The sequence below is a fragment of the Syngnathus typhle genome, linkage group LG6 (assembly GCF_033458585.1).
Source record: "Syngnathus typhle isolate RoL2023-S1 ecotype Sweden linkage group LG6, RoL_Styp_1.0, whole genome shotgun sequence".
Taxonomy (NCBI): Eukaryota; Metazoa; Chordata; class Actinopteri; order Syngnathiformes; family Syngnathidae; genus Syngnathus; species Syngnathus typhle.
This window is the reverse complement of record NC_083743.1, coordinates 5909999-5935602: the sequence shown is the minus strand read 5'-3', so window position 1 is coordinate 5935602 and position 25604 is coordinate 5909999. Positions and strand designations below refer to the sequence as shown.

Sequence of the window (25604 nt, the reverse complement as noted above, 5' to 3'; positions counted from 1 at the left end):
TGGAAAAGGTTAAGGAAGAGAAAGCGTGGGGATTAAGATCATGGCTGTATTCCGAATCCCGAAAGAGCGCTGTTTTATAGTGCTGCTTGTGCACTTCATAAGGTTGGTAAATATTAAGCGTCTGGGTCAATCCAAATTTTTCATCAATCTGGTTTGTGGATGTTATTTTCTCACAGGTGAGCGCTTAAAACGTCCGTTTGGGTTGTCGTTGAGTCAGAAGTCAACGGCTAGCATGCTAGCTAACGTCAGCTGTATGGCATAATGGACGGCGTCAGGGACGAAGCTCAGTTTCATTTGGGGATTTTAGCTGAAAATATCTGTACAATAAAAGTATCTAGTCAAAAGATGGCTGTCTTTTCTTTCAACCATCCATTTCTACTGATCACACTTTATTAAACGTGGCCTGGTTCTAACATCCAAGAGGATAATTGCACTTTCCACTTTATCTCCACAACGTCCTTTTTGCACCCGGTGCTTTGTTTTGAGAAGGGTAATCGACCTTGGCACGTGCGTTGGAAATTTTCGCAGAGGTGTAGCGCATTAACGCCGGCCTGAGTTAGTCGTGTTAAACGGTAGCCGAGGAAGACGCCATTAAGATGATGTACTAACACTGTGTGCGAATGTAGGCCGGGATAACCAATCTGCTCGACAATCCGCATTGCCGGACGATAAGGTGCTATCAGTCCCCTAAGTGGCGACGTGACAAATCGCACGCCTCCTCCACTCGCACTCGAGGAAGGACCGGGCGTCCTTTTGTTTATTTGCCAAGCGCTTAAGGCGGCCATTAATATCCATTGGCGATCATGTCACCCCGTACGGCTTCCAGCTCATTTGGATAAAAACGACAACAAACTCTACCAGTATTTACTCATACCGATACCTAGTACCGATACCTCTCATTTCGTTTAACACGATGACAAAAAAAATGTGAACTAAGTCTTCTTTCGAAAACAAACGATGATTCACTGATGTGTAAAACTGCCACAGTACGCCGCCACCTATTGCCTAGGAGGACTTACTAGACGTCAGGTTTTGTTAACCTAATATATTGGTGTCTGTGTTATGCAAAATAAGACTGGTATTGGATTGATACTGATACCTGGTATCGGTACTAGCCCATCCCTACGGTGCGCCGAATCCCCCCCCCCCCACACCATTTTCTGTACAAGTACTCATTTCATTCTACATGCGCAATCATGGTCTCAAAGTAATACATTTGCAATGTTTCATTTCTTGCCTCTATCATATATTTTAAAAATCATATAAATTCAATCTTCGGGCCTCAGCCTTGATGGGAATCAAAGAAATAGTGCGAGAAGCATGTGTGAGGCGAGAGCATTATCAGCCGTCATTGCGACGGCGCTTAACGTCTGCGGTCAGATTGGGCAAGGTCGAAATGCTTTTTTCTCCTCCGTTGCTTTGTTCGACTGTTGATCGAAAAAAAACATATGAAGACATGACATGAATATTACCTAATAGTGTCGATAGCACTGATGCTATTCAGTTAAATTCAGGTATGACACGACAATTCAGGTATGACATGACAGTTTCGGAACTAGTCTAAATGACTCAGTAGGCTGCAATAAATTTTACGTCGAGGATAAAGAATAGGCGCATTCGTCTTTGTCCAATGGGTTGTTTTGATAGCATGGTAGTCAAGCTAACTTTTGATTACACTGTGCTTTGTCAAAATGGGTACAGAATTGACAGTAGATATCAATTTTAACTTTTGTACTGGACTACGTTTCAGAATGTGTTGTTTATTCAATCAATACTTCTCCCTTGACCAAATTTTTGGGGTTTTTTTTACGTTCAGGTGCTGCAAAGATAAGATCTGTCGGCACACCCTGCTGGAGATGGCATGCGAGCTGACGATCAATGGCGTCCAGCGGGCCGTAATAGAGCCCAGATGCTTGTTTTGATTAAGAGCCTTGGTTACGGCTGACAACAGTGGGCTGCACACACACACACACGAGACAACACACAAACAGCAGTTTCGTAGCGTAGACTGTGTAATCACTTTTAGCGAGACTCAGATTGCGCCGTGCGATTGGTCGCCACCCGTGACCGACGCGCCAGCATTTGGACCCGTCTGTCGTGAGGTGTGCCAAAGCAATTTTCCCCATTTTAAAATTGGGACGTGCAATATGGCAGAGGGCTGCATGAGGCCACCGAGGGGGGTGGGGGCGGGGGATGTGATTTGGGCTCGCTCGAGGTGGTGGTGTGGGGCTTGCTTTGGCATGACGGACTTTCATTTGGAAATCTAGACTCTGTCATGTTTGCTCATAAATGGATTCGTCGCGTTTGGTTGATTTTTGAATTTGTTGTCATTTAAAACATGGATCAGAAAGCGACTGACTGCAAGCATGTTGGCGGAGTTATGCGTCTGCAGGTGTCGCAGCTAAGATTCAGCTAAGCCTCAGCAAATCATTTTGGAAAAGGTTAAAGTATTCAACTTTTTTTTCCTGGAGGCTATCCAATAATGTCATGATTTAATAATGTCGCAATGTAATGAAGATGCGAGCCGACGTCGTCGTGTGCTTCCCAGGCATGAAGGCCCTTTACCTCCATCACCTGGGGACCGCCGCAAAGCCTCGACGGGCTCCCGTGAGGAGGCGTGATGGACGAGGATGCGAGGCTTCAGGAGCCCACAGGTGGATTGTAACACACGCGCATGGCTCAGCCCCTGGAGGGGGCGTTATTTTAGAGCCACGTATTCCCGAGGTCTGTATCAAAAATAATTGGATGAAGTTGGATAAAATAGTGACATTTCTCTCCAGAACAAATGTACTTTTGTGTTTATTACAGATGCTATTTTTGTATGTGTAATTCACATTATAGCGAGCTGTATTTATTTTTGTACGGGTATTTATTTCGACATATTTTTATTTTATTTTACATTTTTATTTTAGACATTTTTAATTGCATTTATTTCTGTCATAATATCGACGATCAAAGGTCTCACCGTCTGTCCTGAGCGTGAGCGGCGTGGGCGGGCTGAGCACGCGGGCATTGGTGGCAGTGTTCTTGAGCAGGCAGATGTAGCTGCCCACGTCCGAAGGCTGCACCTTGGACACGTAAAGGTTGCCCGTCATCTGCGAGATGAAGCGGCGGCTGTCCTCGGCCACGAAGGACGGGAACTCGTTGAACACCCAACTGTAGATGATCTCTGCCACACAATAGCCACAGGCCCATGTTTTATTCCATATCCTGCTTCTATAAAAAAAATACTTTAAATACCACTTTGCTGCTATTTTACATTCAACATTTATTTTGAAATACAGAGTAGCAGCTCAGCAGGGTATATTGCAGCCTGGCCCGCCGGGAATACCCCAAAACGTCCGATTACTCTGAGGCTTGGTCGAGCCTTAGTTATCAAAAATGCTCTCAAAATCGCAAAGAAGGAAGTGCAAACAACATCAGAAACGTTTACAGGAGCATCGCACCTACGGGGAATGTGAATGCTTGAACGTTTACCGAAACCAACAGCGCTCTCGAACTTTCTCTATGAGATAAGACGGACTTGTAATACATCGCAAAGCTTTTCCAGGGGATAGTCGAATAAAAACTCGGCTTATCTTGTATAATCAAGAGTTGGATTATAACTCTGTGGAAATGGCAACATACAAATTCAGGTTTTGTTGCGGCCATGTTTGCATTGGTTATTATTTTTTTACATTCAAAATGTTCTTTAAAAAACTGCCTGTGCCGTGAATTCATTTACTTGAAATCATAATCAAATACACTTAAATAGAGTTAAAAGGGCGAGAAAACAAAAGTCAGCCATTTGGATGCGTTATGGGTCACCACTAGAGAGCGAGAGGTGCGCGTCGGCGATTCAAAGTGAAACATATTTCAAAATTAATAAAGTGCCGTGTCAGCGTCGATCGCATCTGGAGACACTTGAACCCAATTCGATGCTTGAAGCTTAACAAGGTGGCGTTTTAATCGGCTAAAGGGACTATTTGATAAAGGGATGGCGGGAGGGATTAGCCCGTCGGTTTACACACGTGCACACCACCTCTCCCGCGCGCGTGCGCACTTATTTCTGCTTGGTTAGTAAATCTTCCTGCTGAAAGTGCAATAAAAGTCTCGTCGCCACCATAATGCAAGGTCATTTGCCATCGTCTCTGATCAATATCGCCGTAAATCCGCCGAGCTGACCTAATTGAAGGCTTTTTTTCTGCCGCCATACCAGACATGCAAGCTTTACATCCAATAGAACGGGCAATGGTTTGTTTACACGGGCTGAGATCCTTTGTGGTTCGCTCACTTGAATTAGTAGTAGTGGCAAAATCAAATCTGCATTGATCCATCTAATGTGATGTGAGCCACGTGTCTGTAACCAATCCGGCTGGACAGAAAAATCACTGAGGACGTCGTGCCGCTGCCGTCTCCTGTTGTTATGCTCTGACCGCTCTCAAAAGAAACAGCTCCGTTCCTAGAAAAGGCTCGAATGGTGCATTGACAAAGCGCGCCGCTCGGTGAGCCGCTTGGTAGCAGGTCTAACCGAGAGATGTTGAACAAAAAATATTCTAGCGGACAGCTCGGTCTGAAATATAGAAAAATGAGTCGAATAAAATGTATTTATAAATTATAAAAAAATAATATTATACATAATCTCTAGATATTATATATAATACAAAATATTATATGTAATATTATACTTTTATTTTGAAGGTCTGACGTTTAACAGGATGTGTTGCGCAGAAAATATTGCTTTACATGAAAGTGCGGTGCAAAAAAAAAAACTTTGGCGACACCTTTTTAGAGAACGTCATTATTCGGTAAGCCTCGCTGGATGGTGTCAAAAAAAAAATTGCTTCTGGAAGTGCGAACGGGGGCTGAAGAGTACTCTGCAAGCACTCCCACTGGACCGACGTATCTGAGTGAGTCACTCTCACTGACAAGAGCGTGCATTAGAGGACGGGTCGGGCCAGATATGCTTTTACACACCGAGCGATGTTGCCTTTCGTTGCTAATGATCCTGCAAATTGCCTCCCCGGGATGCCGGGTTCTGCCGCATGCTCGGATAGGCCGCTGCGAGGGAAGCTGAGCCGTGGGGAAAAGAGGACCTCATCCCCTCCAAAACTGGAATGAAACTAAAGTACCCCCGCTGGTAGTTTTTTGTTCAATATTTGTAGTGTTAAATGACGGCCGAGGGCCAAGTTCCAGTAAATCAAGCGACTCTCTTACCTGGAGAATGCGGCGGTGGCGTGCACATGAGCACCACACCTTGGCCTTCACGCACCGAGACGCCGCCCCTGGTTTTTGCGCTAAACTCTCCGATGTCTGCAACACACAGACAAAGAGCGTCATTAACGAGTGTCCGTCCATCTGTCCATTTGTCTGGGGTCGCAGCAGCCGTCGTCATTGGATTGTGTAATCAAAAAAATCAGCACCGGCCACCAGAGCAAACCTAAAAACGATTTATTTACTAAAAATATTAGTTCATCTGTCCACGCCCGTGACAGCCAGAACAATTGTGTTTGTTTAATGGTGTGCGATGAGATTCTCCATGTCAAACTTGGATAAAAGGTTGAGAATCATCTTTCAACCGTACAGTGTAATGTTGCAGAAAGCACACCCACAAACGATAAAGGACGCAAAGATGTCATCGGTGCGGCGATGACACGAGCCTGCCCTTGCGGCGCCGCCAAGCTTCAATCAAGCGACGGAAGGCCTTCTCCTCTCTCGCCGCTGATGCGAGCCTCTTTACCTCCCGTTGATTTCCCAGCGTCGGACTAAACTCCGCGTGTGGCTTCTCGGCGCTCATCTGGCCGCTTGCCGTCTCCGACCTAGAGACGCTTGATCCCCCGTAATCATGCCTCATTTGCTCCGCGCGACGAGTATCGATCGGAGGCGCTAACGACCCGTCGCCGTCGTCGCGCTTGATAGACGAGGGGCTGTCAACTCTGCTCGTCTCGGAAAGCCACGCATAAATCCCCGTTTATTGCTCAACGGGTCTTTAATGGACTAAGAAGGTGGCGATATGACCGGAATGAGGTCGTCTTCCGATCGTAAAGGTTAGAGCGCGTCAGCGGCGTGATCAACAGTATACGATAATATACAAGCGGGGTAATTACAAGGCTACAACACAACTGCTGCACTTGCAAGACCAGATGGGATGCACGCCGCTATAAATAGCCCACATGCTGTAGAGTCGGTCCGGTCCTAATTTAATGAATATGGAATGGACCTGAATGGGAGCGGGTCTCCCACTGGCAGAGCACGATAACGCGGCCGTCAGAAGCAGAAGCATTGTAGCTCGGAATATCCAATCACTGCAATGGGAAAACATCTGCGGGCGATGCATTTTTGTTATTCGGGCCTCGGCAAAAGCCGGTCTGTGTTACCTGGCATAAAGACGCAGTGGAAGTAGCCTTAATGACCGGCGCTACATTTGCATATGAAACAAACGTTTTCCACGATTGGGTTTTACACTTCGATATTGCACAGTGAAATACGCACGATCGTCATTTCACTACAACGTATTACGAGCAGCGGGAAAACCGAGTTGCAGCAAAGTGGAAGCATCGGCGGTTTGAAGATGAAATTAAGGGTGTCAAAAATAAAATTTGTCAAAAATTACTTTAATATCGATTAATCGTTTAGAACCATTAAAACGGCCCGACTCATCGGATTTTAGCCCCTCGATGGTAGATTTTCTTTGATTTCAGCAATTTGTCATGAAAGCAGATTGAGAGTTGAAGCTGAAGCCCCGACGTAATCATCAGTTTCAAAAACGCTGGCAAAGACAAGAAATTATTCGATTAATCGATGATCAATAATCACTAGTGACGGTGGAAAAAGAAGCAATCCACGTGTTCCAGTTTCTCCACTGTGTGACACGTGTGAAAAAAAAAAAACCAAATCCCTCTCGATCCATTTTCAGAACTAGTTTGCAGAAGGCGATGGGGGCATCTGCAAACGAGTTATGAACCAATCAATATTCATGACTTTTTCTTTTTTTTTTCAATAATGCAGCAACCATGGCGCGGTCGTTAAGAACTCGTCCGACATTACAAGTCAACATATGTCCGCATGAATGTTTAAAATGGCCGTGACGCAACTGGCGGCAAATAGCAGCAGGTGCTTGATGCTAATTAGCTTCGGCGGGCTTCAATCAGAAAGCATTAACGTAAGCGGTCCTTTCTGACTGATAGCCGCATTCCTGAGTGGATTGCAACTCCCACGGCTCCGAGCTAATCACCACTTGTCATTTACCAAAAAAAAAAAAAAGACCCAGTCTGGCACCGTTGACAAATAGTTAAATAATCTTTCGGTTCACTCGAAGGTGTTTGAAACAAACATACGGCCTCGATACGCAGCCGGAGGAAAGCTGGGGCTGAGTTGAGTGCCTTCAATGCAGCCCAAGTGCGACTGGGAGCTCTGACCAAAAAAAAAAAACATCTTTTTGCAGGCAGCGTGACTGAAGCGTTCCCGGCGCCCTCCGGCTGCCGCTTGGCCGGTGAGCCGTCACTTGAGAGGCGCCGCGCAGCCTTTACCTGACCCAGCAAAAATTCTGCTAGCTAGACTCGACCCGCCGTAACCCGCGTGGAGCAGGTGAGGCGTTCCTTCTGAGAAGGTCACGCTTCTCTTCCACTGCCGAAGAATTGGAAAGTGTACTTTGCTACATTGGCTGCTGAATTTGTGATATTTGGGGAGAGGAGCTTAAAAAATACAACTCAGATGGGAAGAAGATCTTTGTATGTCTCGGGAGGAGCCAGATTTAGCCTGGGTTGTTAGCGGAAGTTATGGAGTCTGGGATTTTGGCAAACGCTCTGACAAAAAACAGGCAGCGCTCGTCAAATGTTGCCTTTCACTGTGAAAACGCACCTTTATAACAAGTTCTTGTACAAATAGTCCGTCCCCACATAAAAGGAAAATAATGTCAGTAAAGTTCTTTGCACGTATTCTAGAATATGACCCAAACGTGATTGCCACATTTCTGCAAAGTGCACTAAAAGCTATTTGGTCATATGAAAGCGCCAAATGCTCTTTTGGCCTGAAGAAGAAATGGCTTTTTAAGAAAATGCCTCACTTGCCTCCTCTTCTTTCTTTCCCCTTTGTGCACATAGTTCCAGGCTAATTGAGCCATTTGTTTCTTTGCTCTCTCCTCCCGCAAGTCCAACACACCCCTCCAGGCTCACCAATGAGGTCGTTATGGTCTTTGCTCGTAAAAACAGACTCTTTGTTTTTTGGTTTTGTTTTTTTTACTCACATGCAAATTGTAGATGAGCATCCCGACTCAGAACGGTGCCAAAGTTGTTCCGGGCGCGGCACTGGTACGTCCCGAAGTCGGCTTTCTTGCTAGCGTTGGCGATGATCAAGTTGCCCTCGGCCAGCCTGTAGCGCAAATCCGCCCCGGTGTCCACTTGCGTGCCGTTGATGTACCAGCTGCGGGTGAAAGCACAAGTTGGTATCCGCAGCGTGCCTTCTGACAAGGAGGCCGAAAATTGCGATGACCTGTACGCCGGCGGCGGGTTCCCTCGCGCCTCGCAGTGCAGCATCACTTTGTTGTCACCGCCGCCGCCGCCGTCCAATGGGAAAATCACGTCGTCGGGCTCCTGGATGAAAACGGGCCCGAATTCTTCGCTCTCTATGTAGACGAGACGGAAGTACACGCATTGAGACGAGTACGATTTTGAACAACATTTCTGTCACGGCACCTGGCGAGAGAAAATGGAGCCCAAAGCGGAAAAAGCACGTCTTCCTTCTGACTGGTCAAGTAATTCCCAAGTCTGCAGGAGATGATTGTCAGTGGCGCACCATCGATCGGAACTCAAATTCAATGAAAAGCCCCTTGAGGTTTTCTACCGACCCGTGATGTTCTTCCACTTGGGTGGGCTGCAGTATGCGGCGGCGAATAGATGCCTCGGCACAACTTTACTTCCCCCTCGAGATGCATAAAATGTTTGGTTTTGCCATTCCGAGCACATTCCGCATTTGGAATTAAAGAGCATCCGGTGACGAAGCAGCCGCTCGAGACGGCCGTGTGTGCATTTAAAAAAAAAGTGTCCGATTTTTTTGTTTGTTTTCTCCCTCCTTCCGCTGATCTGTTTGCAGAATCAACAGAAAACAGACACGGCTTTTTATTTGTCCGCCTGGAAAAACGGGCCTCCTGCAAATCGGCGCTGGCACACGGACAGCTATTTATTGATGATAACAAACCCTTGAAACAAGCTCAGAGAATCTTTTTAGGTTGTTTTTTTTTGCTTTAGAGACCTGTATCTAAAACGAAAACTAAGCAGACACTCCGATAGGGACACTTATAAATGACCGGTCCGCACAATTCCTTGACAAGGACCGTAATTGGTCTCACCAGAAGACGTGTGACTCATTTCAAGTTGAACGTTGTGGTCGTCTGTCACTCACCAGATGCCGTTAAAAGGTACATGACGGCGGGGTGAAGAAAGCACAGTGGTCAAAAGAGCGAGGGGGGGGGGGGGTCACGAGGAGAGGACATTATCGGTCCGCTTTTATGCAGACACTTGACATTTCCGTTAATTAAGCGCTCCAGACGCAATGAGTAGGATGCCATTAATTCGGCATTAATGGATCGATGTGTCATTACGGGCCGCGCTAAATGAATTACGACGGCAGACGGGGAGATTTATGACAGAGTGCTTCCGGCCCCTGCTCGGACCGATCCCGACCAAGATATTCGTCATCCGGGCGGTTGTGGCGCTGACAAGCGACGGCAGCCTGAGCGCCGGCTGTGATGGATGAGCGGGATTCAAATCCGGATCTGGGCGGGCAGCTCGTGAAGTTGGAGATAAGATGGCGGCGGCGGTGCAATGAAGGATGCTCGCAAGATGGGAATTTTGTTTTTTCGCCGGCTCGGCATCATAACGACGTTATTTAACCGCGCTTTTCATACGTGACAATCTATTGAACATAATCACAATAACAACATTTAAAGGCAGTTACAAACGTTTTTGAAAGTCGTACCTTCACTCCGGTAGTCCTCCTGAGAGCCAAGGAGACTGAGCGCCGGATGAGGGTGACCGGCGAAGACGGGCCAGTCGGGCGGCACCGCCAGCCCGCCGCCGTGCTGCTGCCGGTTTCGTCCGCGGGGGTTGAGCAGCGACGACGAGCTCTCGGTTTTCATGCGGAGCACGGCGGCGTACGAGATGGGCCGCGACGCCCACGCCAAGTCTGCCACAAAAAAAACCCCAGATAAAATGAATAAAAATAAGAAATAAAATAAATAAATGAAATCATAAAAAGATAATAATGAATAAAAAAATGAAAAGTGCAACAAAAGGATAAAAAGAGGATTAAATAGTTACAAATTCAAACAAGGTTTTACGCTCAACATACGCCGCCACTTTCGAGCATCGTTATCCTTAAATGAATGATAAGCGACATCTTTTTCACAATTTAAACCTTTTGGCGCTTGTTTTGAGACGGCAATGAAATTCAATCCCAAGTGGAAGAGCGCCAAACGTGTTATTTTGTCACTATGAATATAACAAGAATAAACGACCTAAGCTGGAAAGTCACAGATGGTGCCGATGAGCGGCGGAACACGGAACGCCGTGAGATACACGCAAAACATTCCGAGTTGGGCCGCAGTCAGAGTTGTGTGAGGAGGTGGAGTGGGATGTGATTAGAACGCAACACAAGCCAAGTAGTAATCTCGAGACTCTCGGGTAAGCCTGGGCTAAGAACAAAACAGAGCGTGTGATTACTGCCGTCCGTGTATTAAACCAAAGAGACTTCACGGGGACACAAGAAAATTAGCTCGTTCAGAGCAAGAAAGAGACAGATGTCGTTTTCGATATTTGGCAAGATAAAATTCCAATAAACGATTCATCGGCCAAATAAGGGATAAGAAAATTAATCTCTCAAATATTAACAAAGATTAATCAGTTAAATCATTTGAACAAATTAGTACTGAAGAAAATAACTTCGTGTAATTAAGAAATGAATTCTTTGTGCTATAGTAAATCTGGAAAACTCTTATTCAAACTTTTATCTCAAATCGACTTGACTTTTTTGAGAGTTTTTGACTGGATTTCCTCAAAAGAGCATCAAACAGCTCCAGAGACAAATGTCTTACAAACCGCAGTAATCCCGACCAACAAAGCGCTTTGGTAAATTGCATCACTTAGCTTTTGTAATTGTAGACCAGTTGCTCTTGCATTGACGCTTTGGCGTCGAGCACGGATTAGATTGTCGCCTATTGTGTAAGCATTGTGTTCCGTGAAAGAGCAAGCGGCAAAAGGTCATTTGATTTATTCGCGTCAAGAACGTCAGGGTGGGCTAAAGCTAAATCCTGACAAATACATCATAGCAGGAAAAAAAAAAGAACACCCTCTTTTGTTGAGCTATTAAAGCTCACGTCCGCCCTCTTACTCTTGTGAAAACTGTTACCTTCATCTGATAAAAGCGACGACCCTTTGTCGACCCTTTGTCGATCCGTACCTTTCAGAAGCGGCGGCAAAGTGGAAAAATGCTGATGGCGATGTAAAAGGACGCACCGAATTCAATTTGTGCCCATTGTTGACGAAAGCTCTTGATAACGGCGCCTACGTGATAACATCTTTTTGAGCAATATAAATCTGATGAAATTTCTTGGTACTTTACTTCAGTTAACATTAGCACATTTAGCATTTTTTAGCTAGGCTAACAACAAGGTTAGCCAGGCATTAGCGCATTTAGCATCTTTTGCTAGGCAAAAGACAACGTTAGCAAGGCTAAAGGAACATATATTACGTTGTGACTAATTTCCATCCATCCATCCATCCATCCATCCATCCATCCATCCATCCAAGCCAGGCATGCAAATTAGCCACCATGATGAGAGAGGAGGCTAAAACAGCACGTCAGGGGGGGGGGGGAACCTACGGACAAGATTAGCGACTAGGTGGCGGCTCCAGACTCGGGAGCAAAGAATTAATGGGAATTACGTACAGTAAGTACGTAAGAAGCTGGCGGGAGCCCGAGCAGATGAGAATGATTAGTCGACGGAGCGTGAGATTAATGAAGACCTTCACGGGGGAGAATCTATTGACTGAAGCTGATTAGGCTGGAGTACATTTATTCAGTGAAATATCCTCCATAGAATTGCCGGCCATGAATCATTTTCATTTGGGCTCCTCGGCTGTTGAAATCTTTTTGGACTCAATCCTCACGCTCGCTTAAAGGTTGCCCCGCTAGCTCGACGGAGCTTTATTTGGAGGTCGGGCCGGGCAAAACACACAGCTGGGAATTTACATTAAATGAAATGATAAGGCAAACATCTTTTGACAGAGAAGACGAGGGCGGATCACGCTTTCTTTGTTGTAGTAATCCCTCGGGCAAAAAGACACAAACTATGAAAATAGTCACTCCTACTCTGTTTTAATAAACTGTCTGGAGATAACATAGGCTTTTAATGTCGAATTTGTTTTCGACATGCTGGACAAAGATGGCAACACCTGCTTCATGTTTCCGGCTCCAGCTGAAAGCTGTGCGGCTCATGAAAATGTTTTAACCGGCGCTGGCATCCACACACAGACACCCACCCAAAAATGTTAGATTCCGAATCCAAAGCCAATTTTATTTACTGGGCTGAAGTTGTGAGTGAAAGGGCCCTCCTGCCAGTTGGAGGAAGGCCACTATTCCCTGATGGCGCCACCAAAAATAGAACCCAAGGTGTGGGAAATGGCAACCGATTCTTTATTCTATGCCTTAGATGAAGCGTGACACGGGGAGAATAATCTAATGTGGGCCGCTACAAAAGCGAAAGGAAATCATGTAAGAAGAAAATATTAACGATGACGCTGTGGATAAAAAGCAAAACAACAACAGGCAAAGACTAACGAGAGATTTTTTTGGGGGGGGGGGGGGGGGGGATTTAATTCAATAGCGCAAGCACATCTGCAGATCAGAGTCTATCATGCTTTCACATGTACTACGTCAAAATCCATCAATTTTCCTAAAGCGTATTTGCGGCGAGTGACACCTTCGCCCTTGGCCAAAGTGGCGTCGCGCATCAGCTGTGCGGCGCGAGGCGTCTCTATTCCCTGGAAGCCACTTCTTTGAAATGTAGACACCTCCGAGGGACAGCCCAATTATGCTTCCCGCTTCAATCGGCATCGGGCCAGAGAGCAAAATGGCCCCGATGCTGCTGCCACTTTGTAAACATGAGCGAGGCGGGTTAAAAAACCCGCCGTCGTACGTTCGTCTGGAGCAGTGCTTCTCAAATAGTGGGGCGCGCCCCCCTTGGGGGGCGCGGTGCTATTCCTGGGGGGGCGCGTGTGACCCTGGGGAACAGGCTTTTTTTTTGGCAGTACTAGAATAAAGTGTAATTGCGCGTTTACTACAGCAGGGGGCAGTGGCGCTCTCATTGTTACTTCTGTCACGTTTGCGACAGTGCAACATTTTACGACTTACAAGACAAGTTAGGATAGTCACGGTGGGGAGGGGGGGCGCGAATCGTTTTCTTCTTGCTAGGGGGGGGCGTAACAGAAAATAATTGAGTAGCACTGGTCTGGAGAAACGTGGGCGAACAAGGAGCGGATAGCCAAGCGACGGAGTCAAATTATAATTCGGGATGGAAAGAAGAGAGGCGCGGGCGTCCTCCAAAGTGGGGATATTTTGGAATGTTCCACGAGAACAATGGGGCAATAATCCATTACGACGGCCGTCATGTCAGGAGTATGGCGGTGCATAAAAGGCACAATCACACCCCCGGGGCCGTCTGAAGCGGCACGCTCAAGCCTATCGAGCCTTTGTGACAGCTGTCGCTGCTAAACTCAGCGCAAAAGGCGCCGCTTTCCCGTTTGGCCGGGCAGGGGTGCTCCGCATTTTGGGGGCCCGGGGAGTACTTGAAAAAGATTTTTTGCTTTGTTCCAAGGACAATTCGAATGGCAAATATGTCTAACTAATGTGTGGCCATGCTGTAAAGGCCACGGGAGGTTTGTGGTCACTTGCTGGCTAACAAAGACAGATTTTCAAAAAATTGTCATTTCCCAAAAATGAGTTTTTTTCTTAATATTCTGATAAAAAAGAAAAGTTGACCATAAATAAGGCAGTATTTCATGAGTGACTCCTATATAATGCAAGTCAAGGAACAGCTGTAAAAAAAATTTGTTCACACAAAAAAAAGCCTTGAATAGAAATTGAAGTCATGACTCAGGGAATCAAAATTGAAAAATTGAGTCTGTTTAAAATGATTCAATGGGAGACTCAACGGGCTCCAACGGGTAGTATGCAAGTATGAGGGGGAAAAAAACACTTTTGGGAAATTGTCCCACCACTTCTGACAATGGCATTTGAAAGTGACAACAATGATCCAGGATTTTATTTTTCTCCGTCCGATTCGTGTGAGGCGGCCGGGAGCGAGATGGATCAATGCGTCCTGGGGCAGGCGGCTCTTTAATAAGCAAACACACACACACATACACACACACTAAAGAGTGTGTGACTTTATTGTTTGTCTAACATTTGTTCTCAATGTTGCTATCTTAAGGCAAAACGCATTGATTTTTTTTTTTTGTTGCATGTAGCACTGAGGCTAAAAGTAAAAAGCAGCTCGACAGCTTTCAGTCACCAATCATGTCGACCAATCATGTTCCAAAGACCCGTGGCTGGAATATATATCAATACAGAAAATGTGTACTTTTTCATTGAGCAACACAAATCAATACTGGCATCAAATATTCCTAATCCTTCTATAAAGATGAAAAACCGTATGACTGCGATTATATTTCCCTCACATATACATCTAAATGCATTTTTTATTTTGCTAAAAAAAAAAGACTGACCCCCCACCTGCATTTGCATACCATCCTCCCAGCGTTAAAAAAAAAAAAAAAACATACGGCACTTTCCGTCTCAAAGGAGATTATTCTCACCTGAAAGGCCACCGATGACTGAGAGGATGAGAAATGGTTTCCATGGTGACCCCATACTTGTTAAGGAGGGTCCCTTCGGTGGGAAGGTCAGCAACTGGTCTTCTTCATTAAAGCTGCACCTGCACGCAAACGACACGACGACGTGGTTAAACATCAGCGCAGATGTGTTATATGTCATCAGACATCAGTCTTGATCGTCTTGAAATTTAGCAGCTCAGATTCCAGACGACCGCCGGCGCCGTGAAAGCAGCACTCTAACGTAAGCAAGTTTCAAGCGTTCCGACACCCGGGTGGCCATTTTGCGTTCCGGTGCCTCGGCATCACAACACGATACATTATTCAGTTGAGTGGAGGCCTCCCCTAAGGATCACCTATTCTCCACTTGAGGTGAGTCACCGTTTTAATTTGGGCCCCCGATGCATGTGGACTGTACCCCGGAAATGGAATGGCGTGAAAAGCAGTTTTGTCAAAAAAGCAACCAGCTGGCTCCGAGCAATTTCTTGTGTCCTCCCGCCCCCCCCCGAAAAAACAGAGCTAGAAAAGATCAGGTATTGTTTCCCAAACAGCGCTGACCTTTTTCGTCAATCACCTGTGTCACGGTGTGTGTTTATCTCTACTGAAGTGCAACGGGGATCCTCGCTCCCGGGCTCTCTCCTCGTTCCCGGGCTCTGTCCTCCCTCGCATGGTCATTGGGATCGTTAAGAGAACGCCGAAGGTTGAGGCAAGCATGTCCACATCCAGCAGGAGTTGTCCCGCATTTATCATTTATGGAAGCAGAGATCTCGCTTCAACTCGTCTGCCTGTCCTCCCTCCCTCCCTGTTTTCTTTCCCCCTGTGCCGCACTGCTCTACTTCTGCCTCGGATGTTTTGATAGCAATCACGCGGAGAAAGGATAGTAGCCCTGAAATTACTGCAATTGTTTTGTCCACCCTGCTGCAAGTGGTGCCTCGCCGTATACACACACTGGATGAATCATTATTGGCCGCCAGCAGCGCAACAACACACCGAAAGCTCGGGTATATAGCTTGAATTCAAAGTTTCAAACAAATTGGGTAGCAAGGGAACAAAAGGAAAAAGAAAAAAAAAAGCCAGATCACATTCGGACATATTTTTGTGGAAAGGGGCGTTTGCGCTGTGGTGGGCATGAACATAGCTGCTAATTAATGAATGAAATGTGATGACACGACAGAATCTGGATTGATGGAAATCCACTACTGTGTAACCCGAGAACGCGGCCCACATCTTCGAGCGTCGGCTCGTCGCTTCTTCCCGATGCTCAACCGTCCATTCGGTCAGGGGGGGGGGGGAGCCCGTTTGATCCAGTTGTGTCCCAAAAAATTGGAAGGAAAAGGGCGAAGGCCGAGGTGACGCTCTGTGGCTGTGTAATAAATCAAAGGCGAGCGGACAAGCGCTGCGCTTGTTAGTATGCCCGCCAGCCTCCTTGGCGCTGGTGGAAGATCAGTGCCGAGCGTCGTATGCAGGAGTAAAAGGCGCTGTCAATCAACGCAGAATTGTTCACACCTCGACTCTTACATAGCGTGAATGCTCAAGCAGGTTAATGATTTTTTTTTAAAGGTGATGTTCTGCCTCTGTGTCTTCACGGTGTCAGCAGTGTTGAAACCACTGACCCGTTTGGGGCAAAACAATGAGGGGAGGGGGAGGAGATCACAATGATTGCTCTAATGGGCCTCAAAGCGAATACGACAAATCGCATTCCCGGCTTTGTTGCGACCTCGGCAATTGTGAGAAATGACGCTCCCATGTTGACGATGATGTTTGCTTTTTGTCCCGATGGACGGATCACGAAGTCAAGAAGTTCCATGCACTGGAGACAGATTAAGAATCATTATCAGCAGATTTTTGGGGGGTTTGTCTTTTTTTTTTTTGGTTGGTTGGTTTTGTGAACCCGGTGAGACACAAAAAGGCAAAACAATATTTTGTGATTTCACAATGGCCTCCCTCCACAAACTATTTAATAATAAGACTCAATGACAAACAAACAGAACCAAAAAGACAGAATAATTGGCTGAAATCATTGAAAATATCCATTTTGAAAAAAAACAAGTTCCGATCTGAATAACATGACAGTTAATCAGCAAGCCGCAAATCTCTTCTTTGTGCGCACACCCACGCCGCATCGAGGCGCGTGAAAACGTCACCAAAAACCGCCGCTGTCGTCAAATGTGCAAAATCTCTCCGGCAGAAGTTTACATTTCTCCAGCTTTGTCTGTTTGGACGATTATGCAAAGCTGCGTCACGCTACATCAAATTCCGCGAGCAGATTTTGTTCCCGCTGCGAGCGAGATCGCGCCGAAGTCATCAAATGGCTATCTTACAAAAAAAAAAATTCCAAACGTCCATATGATCGTTAAGCTGACATTTGAGGCCGGCTCCCGCGCACAATTATCCCCGGCGCTCATCCCTGTCGCCGACGTCGGGCGTCTGGGCTCTCTCCTCGCCGTTTTTTCACCCCTCAATGCTTTTAATTGTCCCGCTGACCTCAATCAAAAGACAATTACCAAAGGAGTAGCGCAGTGCGGGCAATTATCGTCTCGGCCGTCACGACACCCGCAGATCACACGCGTGGCACCCCAGGCGCCCCTAAAGGTCCTGAAACGGGTTTAGATGCATCAAACGGACACGGGTTTGAAAAATCTTCAAAATGATCGTTCATTTTTGCCCACATCAGACAGACGGCAAAAGCATAAAAGCGTCACAATTCCAGGGCTCGTTAATTTCAATTCCCAAGTAGCAGGTGGGCAAAGCTCATGCCTCGGAATTTGCTCATAATGGCCGCTTCAAAACAAAAAAGTTCAGGATGGCTTCTTGAAACTTTTTTTAGTGGGCCTTGCTATTTTGTCCACCCAATTTTACATGGATTGGAAGAACTGCCTACATGGGCCCGTGAGGTCCAAAATGTTGAATTTAAAAAAAATATATATCTATATATATATATATATATATATATATATAAAAAAATTCCAATGCATTCAAATCCATGCAATTAATCGACAAAATAGTCCAATTTAATAGATGGAGTGCAACAAAAACTGTTTTTTACCTGATTCGTGTGTAATTATTCAGCAGTGCCTGAAACTAAAAAAAATAAAATAAAAAATAAAAATATCGAAAACTGACCAATTATGCTATTAGGCTTTGAAAGATTCATAAAAACCTGATCTTTCAGGAAGAACTACATTGGGAGCTTTTTTTTGTTGTTGTTACTTTAAATAAGGCGCCATTTTCTCTCCCTGGGGGAGCACGGCGCATATACAAAATATATCGAAAAACACTCTCTGGGGGAAAAGAATATCCAAATGGTGAGAGCTGCAATTTTCCCATGAAGGCACAATTCCGTATGAGACAACTTGTCATTAGCGCTGACGTATTATGGCACCACAGCAATGTGTCCTTCTACAAATCACAGAGGCGACATGCAAAGAAACTCTTCTTGCATTTCATTTATTTTGCCTCAAAATGCAAATACTGTTCATCTTTAGAGGGAAAGAAAAATTGCAGAGGAATAGTCTAACCATGCTTGAACATTTATTCATGGCGTTTTTCTTCATTGTGACGGAGAGTCGGAATAACAAGGAGTCACTCAAGTAGAATGGAACGGGTGGAATGTACGGAGAACGCAAACAGTACACTTCATTAATAAATTCAGAAAATGTTGATGACATGCAGAACAGTTGGCTGTCTTACATTTGGTTATTATTTGTTGAACTTTTCAACAGAGGAGAATCGTCCAATTTTTATGCCGATTTTGTTTTCATTGCATGAGTTGGGGAAGGATCTTTGAATGGGATTATTTTTGTCTTACGTTGCAATGTATTCGTGGTAAAAAGAAAAAAAATGCGAGGGGGGGTGGAATCTGCCGATATTTGCCCTAATATTGTCCGATTACCGTATTTTCCGGACTATAAGGCGCACCTAAAAACCTAAAATTTTCTCAAATGCCGACAGTGCGCCTTATAGTCCGGTGCGCCTTATATAAAGATAAAGTTTTAAAATGGGCCATTCATTGAAGGTGCGCCTTATAGTCCGGTGCGCCTTATAGTCCGGAAAATACGGTAATATATAAATACGGTTGCGCTCTAATAAGAGAGCACTACAGTGGATAGAGTGCAATAGATTATAGCTAAAAGGAGAAGGGGAGAGAGACAGAGAGAGAGAATAGCTAGATTTATAATAATAATCTGGCAAAGCGTTGAAAATGTTCCCCTTAGCTGAAAACGACGTCGACTGGCATGATCAAACACGTTTTACAAGTAATAAACTTGCAAGGAAAATATGTACAAAATACGTCCTTAAAAAACAGTAAATAAATGCATCTCCATGTACGCAAACAACAATACGTGATGATAAAGCATTGGAGTGATGTCACGCAAATGCAGAGTACAGGAAGCTTTTACCCGGCCCGTGCCGCATATAAACACATTTGCCTTATTATGAAGGCCCGTTACTCGCGCTGTAATCAGCCTTTTCCAGAATCCATTAACAATCCAATAGCGGCGACTTAATGACTCTCGAAAGGCAGTGAGGAAAGAAGAGGAGACTTGCTTTATTTGATGGCGCAATCTTTTTGATTTAAAAACAGTCGGGCCGCATTGAAATTCATGTTTGCTTTCAGGCAGATATTGGAAGCCCGAAGAAAAGGGACAGTGGAATTGAAAATGACTATTAAAACATTGTGATTGACACAAGTGTGAGAATACTCTAGCAAAAGAAACAGCTATATTATTGAATTAACAAGATGGTTTAATCAATATTTAGTAATATTGATAAATTAAGAGTTAGGTTCACAAAGTGGAGGAATTATCTATCTGAAATAGCTATGAATTGGAAACATAGAAAAATACGTAAACCTGAATGAAAATGTGTCAAACACCTGATGTACGAGACGTTTTTTGAATCAGAATCAAAAAATAAAAGTAAGAAGTTTTTTTAAACCAAATGTGCTTTTATCAATTAAGGTGCTAATTAGGTGCCGATTAATCGTTGAATCTCACGATGGTTCGTTCAGTTGCAGTCCAGACATGAAGGGGTGACGTGCATGTTGTCATTAGCAAGCGCTAGCTAGCTTGGCATTTTTGCTGTAAAAATAAGCCACCACAGTTTTGCTAACATTATGTAGCTCTACTGAGATACTTTCCCTTTTAGTTTTTTTTTTTTTGCAACATATTACAAAGCGACATGACATCCAATGTTCAAACCGCATCTCAAAGGGTCCGTCAAGAAATTGGACTTTAATGAGCTATATGTTATGCGGCTATGTCTCAAGGATTCCTACACCTCGGGTCAGCCTGGTTAACGTGCCCACTTATGCATGAAAGCGACATTGTGCTCGGCGAGAATGACTAACGGGTGAACCGGAGAGCCAACGCAAGCTTTTAAATTCGCGCGGTGACGTGATAGCCGGCCTACAATAGAAGCAAACAATGGGAACTTGATGATATAATGAAGTACGATTGAACGGGAGATTAGCTCCATGTCCCGATGCTTTTTAGAGTCAAAACTCTTTTTAATCGTACTTGCTGTTCTGTGGGCACTGAACACACAATTAATGAGCTCCAATTCAAAAGCTACGGAACGTCATCCATCACTATAAAATCCACATGGACGGCTAAGCTAGGTTATCTTCAAATTAGCCCACAGATAGCTGCTCAAACTTGACGGCTATGTGTTTAAAAATACCTGATTATAAATGCGCTAGCTAACAAGCTGCTTTCTTTTCCCACATTTCCAGCCCGTCGCCTCGCCGCTCGCGTTTCATCTCGATGTTTAATGGAGCCTCGCATCGGCCTAATATCTGGAAGACGCGTTGCTTGGCATTACGTGTTAGATCTGCCGCCGTACACGCTTGGGCTAAATAAATGTACTTTTATGGATCGGACTCAGACTGTGCGCAGGGTTCATTGTCACCGGAATGACACCGAGAGGTGGTGGGGGGGTGTTATTAAATCACTCGTCCCTCCACCGGGGGTCTGCCATGGCATATCCAAAGTATATTCAAGGAATTACGCTCCCCCGGCCGGCCGGGGCGGAATAAATCCAACGGCTGTCGGAGGGCGAGACGCCGCAGGAAGCGAGCTGAGGACGTGGAGCTGCCGACCCCGGGGAAGTCATCAATTGAGATGAGAATTATAAACAAAAACGGTGTTATTATTCGCTACGGCATCTGATCGGAGGGCCAAGGCGGACTTTCCGAGATTCTTTGTGTCTGCTTCACTCGAGAAGTGAGAGGGAGAAGTTGCAGTGAGTGAAAATGGATTTCAGGAAAATATTAATATGCTGGTCTTTGGAAACGGCTTTGTGATGTCACCAAGAACTTGTTCCAGCTCGCAAGGCGCATCAGACGTGGACGGCAAATCAGCATCGTAGTAACTGGTCAGGTTATTTTTCCTTCACGCAAACAGAGAAGTTCTCTGACATTATAGAAGACCCCATAAAATGCTTCTCGTTTTTCAATGCACTCTGAAGACCTTGACAGTCAACATCTCAGCACTGCAGCAGCAACTTGAGCAAATTTTATTTGCTCCTCAAAAGGGGATTTTGTTCTGAAATAAAAATTATATAGTCCAAAATATTGGCAGGATAAATTAGAAAAATATTTGTGCTAATGTGTCAATGGTTGTTGACTCAGATCACAGACAATGAAGGTAATAAACACTCTTTGGAATTCTTTCTCTGGCAGACTCAAAGATCAATAGTTTAAACTTTCAAGATGTGAGGGAAGGGTTAATACAAAAAAAAAAAAAAGAAAAGGCGAGCAATCTGGAAGTCGGGATGTGCAAAAATCACCCTCCTGCCATCAGCAAGGATGCCAACATCACAGGTTTGCGCTGTAAAAAATACTGCTTTGGACTTGGGACTAAAATATGGGAAAGACTCGACTTGATTTCAACTTGAACTACATGTGCCACAAGGACACGTAAACTACGTTGAAAAAAAATACATAAGTCGGATACCACATTTTTTCAGATCTTGAGTGGTCATTCGTGCCGATACCAAGCACAGAGACTACTAGTTCTTTTTACTTGTACAATTATCTCACCCTATCTTTGTCCTGCGGGCCGCAGCACGTCAACAGTGGCGTCGCCTTTAGGATTGTCTGTTTGCATTGGAGTCGTCGCTGAGGCTGACAGGGGAGGGGAGGGTGCTGAACGTCAGCCGTCTCGCCAATCATACCAATTATGATGTCAGATTAATCCTGGAGGGGATGTCTGTCGCTCAGGCACTGAGGGGAACCTCGCGACAGTAGAAATACGAGCGAGGCCGACAGACATGTCTTGTTATTAATAGTTACAAAACGTGGTCTTTGAGCCAACAAATGTCAGTCATGTCAAATTGTAGGAAGTTACTTACCGTGTTTACAGATGTCATCATTTATCATTCATTCAATTAGAACGACGGATCTCAAGCTGTTGGGTTCTCTTATGCAGGAGACATTTCCTCCATGGAACACCCTGAAAACTTGATGCCAAATCTTCTTCTCTCATTTTTCTCCATCTCAGGGGGCAGCCTTTTTTTTTTTCTTTCTTTCATTACCACTACACCATTTTGCCACTTGCTGTCGACTGAATATGACATCACAGTTGCCAAGTCACAACCAATCGTGGCTCACCGGATTCCTGAAGCTGCGCTGATGTTACATTATGGTGGCAATTAGAAAGCTAAATATTTCTGAAAATGGCGTAAAGTAAGTTGGAGAACCCCCCCCCCACCCCTGCTGCCTCGGAGGTTGAGCGTGACAATTTATCACCGCCTTGCCGTCGTCTAAGTCGACCACAAGCTTCGGGGACGTGTTGGTTGTTGGGTCGGGGGACTTTTATGTCTTTTTCCACTCAGATTTGTCAGTGACAAGCGGACCCCCTCAGGTGCCATTGTCTTGGCGAGACGCTTCCTTCCCCAACCCTTCAGTGGGATCGCTCGCTCTCTTTGCCGCAATATGTTTTCATGCATGTGGCACGTCGCCGTATTCCGTTCGCTAGAGGACTCACGTCGATATTTGTCTCATTTGAGCAGGCGGCAGGGTCACTAGTCACGCTGAAATGATGCACCTGCTGCGTGTGCGGCGGTGGCGCCGCGGAGAGCGGAGGTCAGGCTTGTGCAATTTGCCAGCACGCGTGATCATTCCTGCGCATCAGGTACTTGCAGTACTATTTTTCGGATTTCTTCGGGGGAAGCTACATCACACGAAATGTGTGGCTCTGACCATGCACTGAGCAGTTGTGCAGCTTCACACTCAAAACCAAATTAAGGTCAGTCTGTAGTGAGCTTTTTTTATTTCCCCTTGACCTGATAACGTCATCCAACAAAGACAGGTTAAGAGATCGGACTTTCCGACGAGGCCCCCGCAGTTGAATTGATTCCGCTTCATGTTTGGGCCGGCTTCCTGGTCTACAACGTTCAAGAGTCTTTAATCTTTTACTTTCTTGCACGTCTGGGTGGCGTTGCATTATACATAAAGAAAAACCACATGGTAGCTGAAGGATTATTTCCTGGTAGCACATATTTAATTTGGTCCCCCCACCCTCCCCGAGTTGTTGGTCTTGGTTGACTTTAATCATAGCTACCAAGCCTGATGATGGCCGGTATAAAATGTCTAGGGAATAAAGAATACTGCTGGTTAAAAAAAAAAAAAAAAAAAAAAAAAGCTGTGCCCTTAAAAAATAACTGCCTCTATCTAACATGGAACCCAAAAAATAGCACTACAAGGCAAAACTGCAAAATTAAGAAGCCATCAAATTGTTAAAAATTGCATACTGGTTGGACTACAAGAACACCTGCAAAAAAAAAAAAAATCCTGCGCACTCTTGCCCGAACTCATCTGCATTAATTGCACACCCAAGCCACTCTCATTGTGCACGTAAGTGTTCCGATGTGTTAATGTAGGTGGAAAACGATCGGTTGTGTATCCAAGCTTTTCAAAGCAATTCACATTTCCATCTTTCATTCGATAACGAGCAAGTTCATTAACTCCAGACAGGAGCAGCAGGTAAAAAACAATAATTCAGAATATTATTATCATGACGCGATCGCTAATTGATCATTTTTACTCGATTTGGATGAAACAGTTTCGCAACATATACACACCAAAAAAAAGTGCTTCGACTCACCGGGAAAGCAGCGGGTACGGTCCGCCTCCCTTCCCCGGGCTCCTCGGCTCCTTAATCGGACCTCCGCCGCCTCCACCGTCGCTTCCGTCGCGTCCACCCTCAAGCCGAGAAAATTACCAGAGAAGTCCGAGAAGCTTCTCAGCGGGTACCCACGTCCATTCCCGAAATAGTAGACGAGCTCTCCGCCACTTTTGAGTCCCGCTAGTACGGTTTCGGTTCAAGTCCGCTCGTTCGTCAGCTTCCGCCGCCGTGGCCGGTTAGAGTCCCTCTGCAGGGCTGCATCCCAGCCGCTGACTGACTGAGTGAGGCAGGCAGGGAGGGAGTGGGTGAGTAGCGAGGGAGGACGGTGGTCCTCCACCCGCTGCGAGTGAGTGGCGTCTGGCGTGGCATAACGCCCCCCCTCCCTCACGACACCTTTGGCCACTCCTTGTTGGCACCGTAAGATTATCATGTCGATACAAATATAATGCACATCCTCGTTATAATAATTTTATAGGGACAACAGGTTTCCAAAAAGCTTCTTAGAAGCAATGAATCGTCAGGGGCGGTTCTAGTTTTTTTTTTTTAAAGGAGCTTCGATTGATCTATGGGGGCGGGGAATAATTAATACACAACCAATCTATTATTTTCTGCAAAACCCTGACTGTGTGATGCAATTAATTTCCTTTCATTAAGGGCAAACATGTCACATTATAAATAAAACATTGCTGCTGAACACAATTACACTCTGGAGGCATACAGACGTTTGGAGTAGTAGTCGTAGAAAATATATCCTGAAATGTGTCATAATGGATCCATATTGGAATTGATATTAGATGTACTTTTGTCTCGTAAAACTATTCATAAAACGCCCAAATTTCCATGTGCACCTAATTGCAGGCACTCAAGAGACATGTCATATAATTAAATATTTGTGAAATGTTTTAACGAGACGCTGAAAATCCATTCATGCTCGTAATAGTCTTACAGAAATATGACTGTTTTCGAGGCATTGTTAGTTCATTTTCTCTTCGGTGTGACCTCGATGTACTTTTTGCGAGCTGGAGTGTCAAACTCATTTTCATCACAGCCCCCGTTGTAGTTACGCTTTCCCTCAGAGGGATTTTAAGACTATGAGAATCACAAGAATGGAAAAACCTAATCAAATAATTGCGAGCACAATTACCCCTGTGTTTTCATCGCTGCTGGATGAATGGCAGGATGGGTTGATGGAAACAAATTGAATTTGAAATTAGAGTCGGAAAATTGGAGCTGGCTCGGGCATCTGGTTGGAACACGAAGTGGCTGGGGAAACGGAAGTCCGGTCTGCCGCCATCTTGGGACAGGTTCCCGACCAAAAACAAAAGCCAAATCAAACATTAAGTAGACCCACTATATTATTTGATTTTTTGAGTGGAACACAAATCAAAAATGTGGCTGGCCAGATTTGGTTCTTGGGCTTTAAGTTTGACAGCACCAGTCCGCGCTCGGGCCCATCGTTAACGCTTCCAAACTAGCGGATATCCTGTAGATCCGCTCCCTCTGTTTCTGGCATCACTTAACAAGCTCCAGTTGCCTCCGAGCGTTTGACTGACATGGCGGAGTTAACGGCCTATCTTTGTCCGCCATCATTAATTAAACAGTTCCCGCGACG

At 45.3% G+C, this 25604-nt stretch overlaps 1 protein-coding gene across 2 annotated transcripts in view; it reads right to left on the bottom strand.

Annotated features, from left to right (window-relative positions):
- The window catches only part of cntn5 (contactin 5), a 44225-nt gene extending 19888 nt beyond the window's left edge, over positions 1-24337 (bottom strand). Inside the window, exons 1-7 of one of the 2 annotated variants that reach the window (XM_061281820.1) lie at positions 23949-24337; positions 14850-14968; positions 9955-10161; positions 8470-8602; positions 8225-8400; positions 5197-5292; positions 2966-3169 (exon numbers count right to left, since the gene is read on the bottom strand). In XM_061281820.1, the coding sequence (XP_061137804.1) occupies positions 2966-3169; positions 5197-5292; positions 8225-8400; positions 8470-8602; positions 9955-10161; positions 14850-14904 (871 nt within the window). In that variant the 5' untranslated portion in view covers positions 14905-14968; positions 23949-24337. The remainder of the gene's footprint in view (positions 1-2965; positions 3170-5196; positions 5293-8224; positions 8401-8469; positions 8603-9954; positions 10162-14849; positions 14969-23948) is intronic. The other variant, XM_061281819.1, reaches the window with a different exon arrangement.
- Between the last annotated feature and the right edge of the window lie 1267 nt (positions 24338-25604).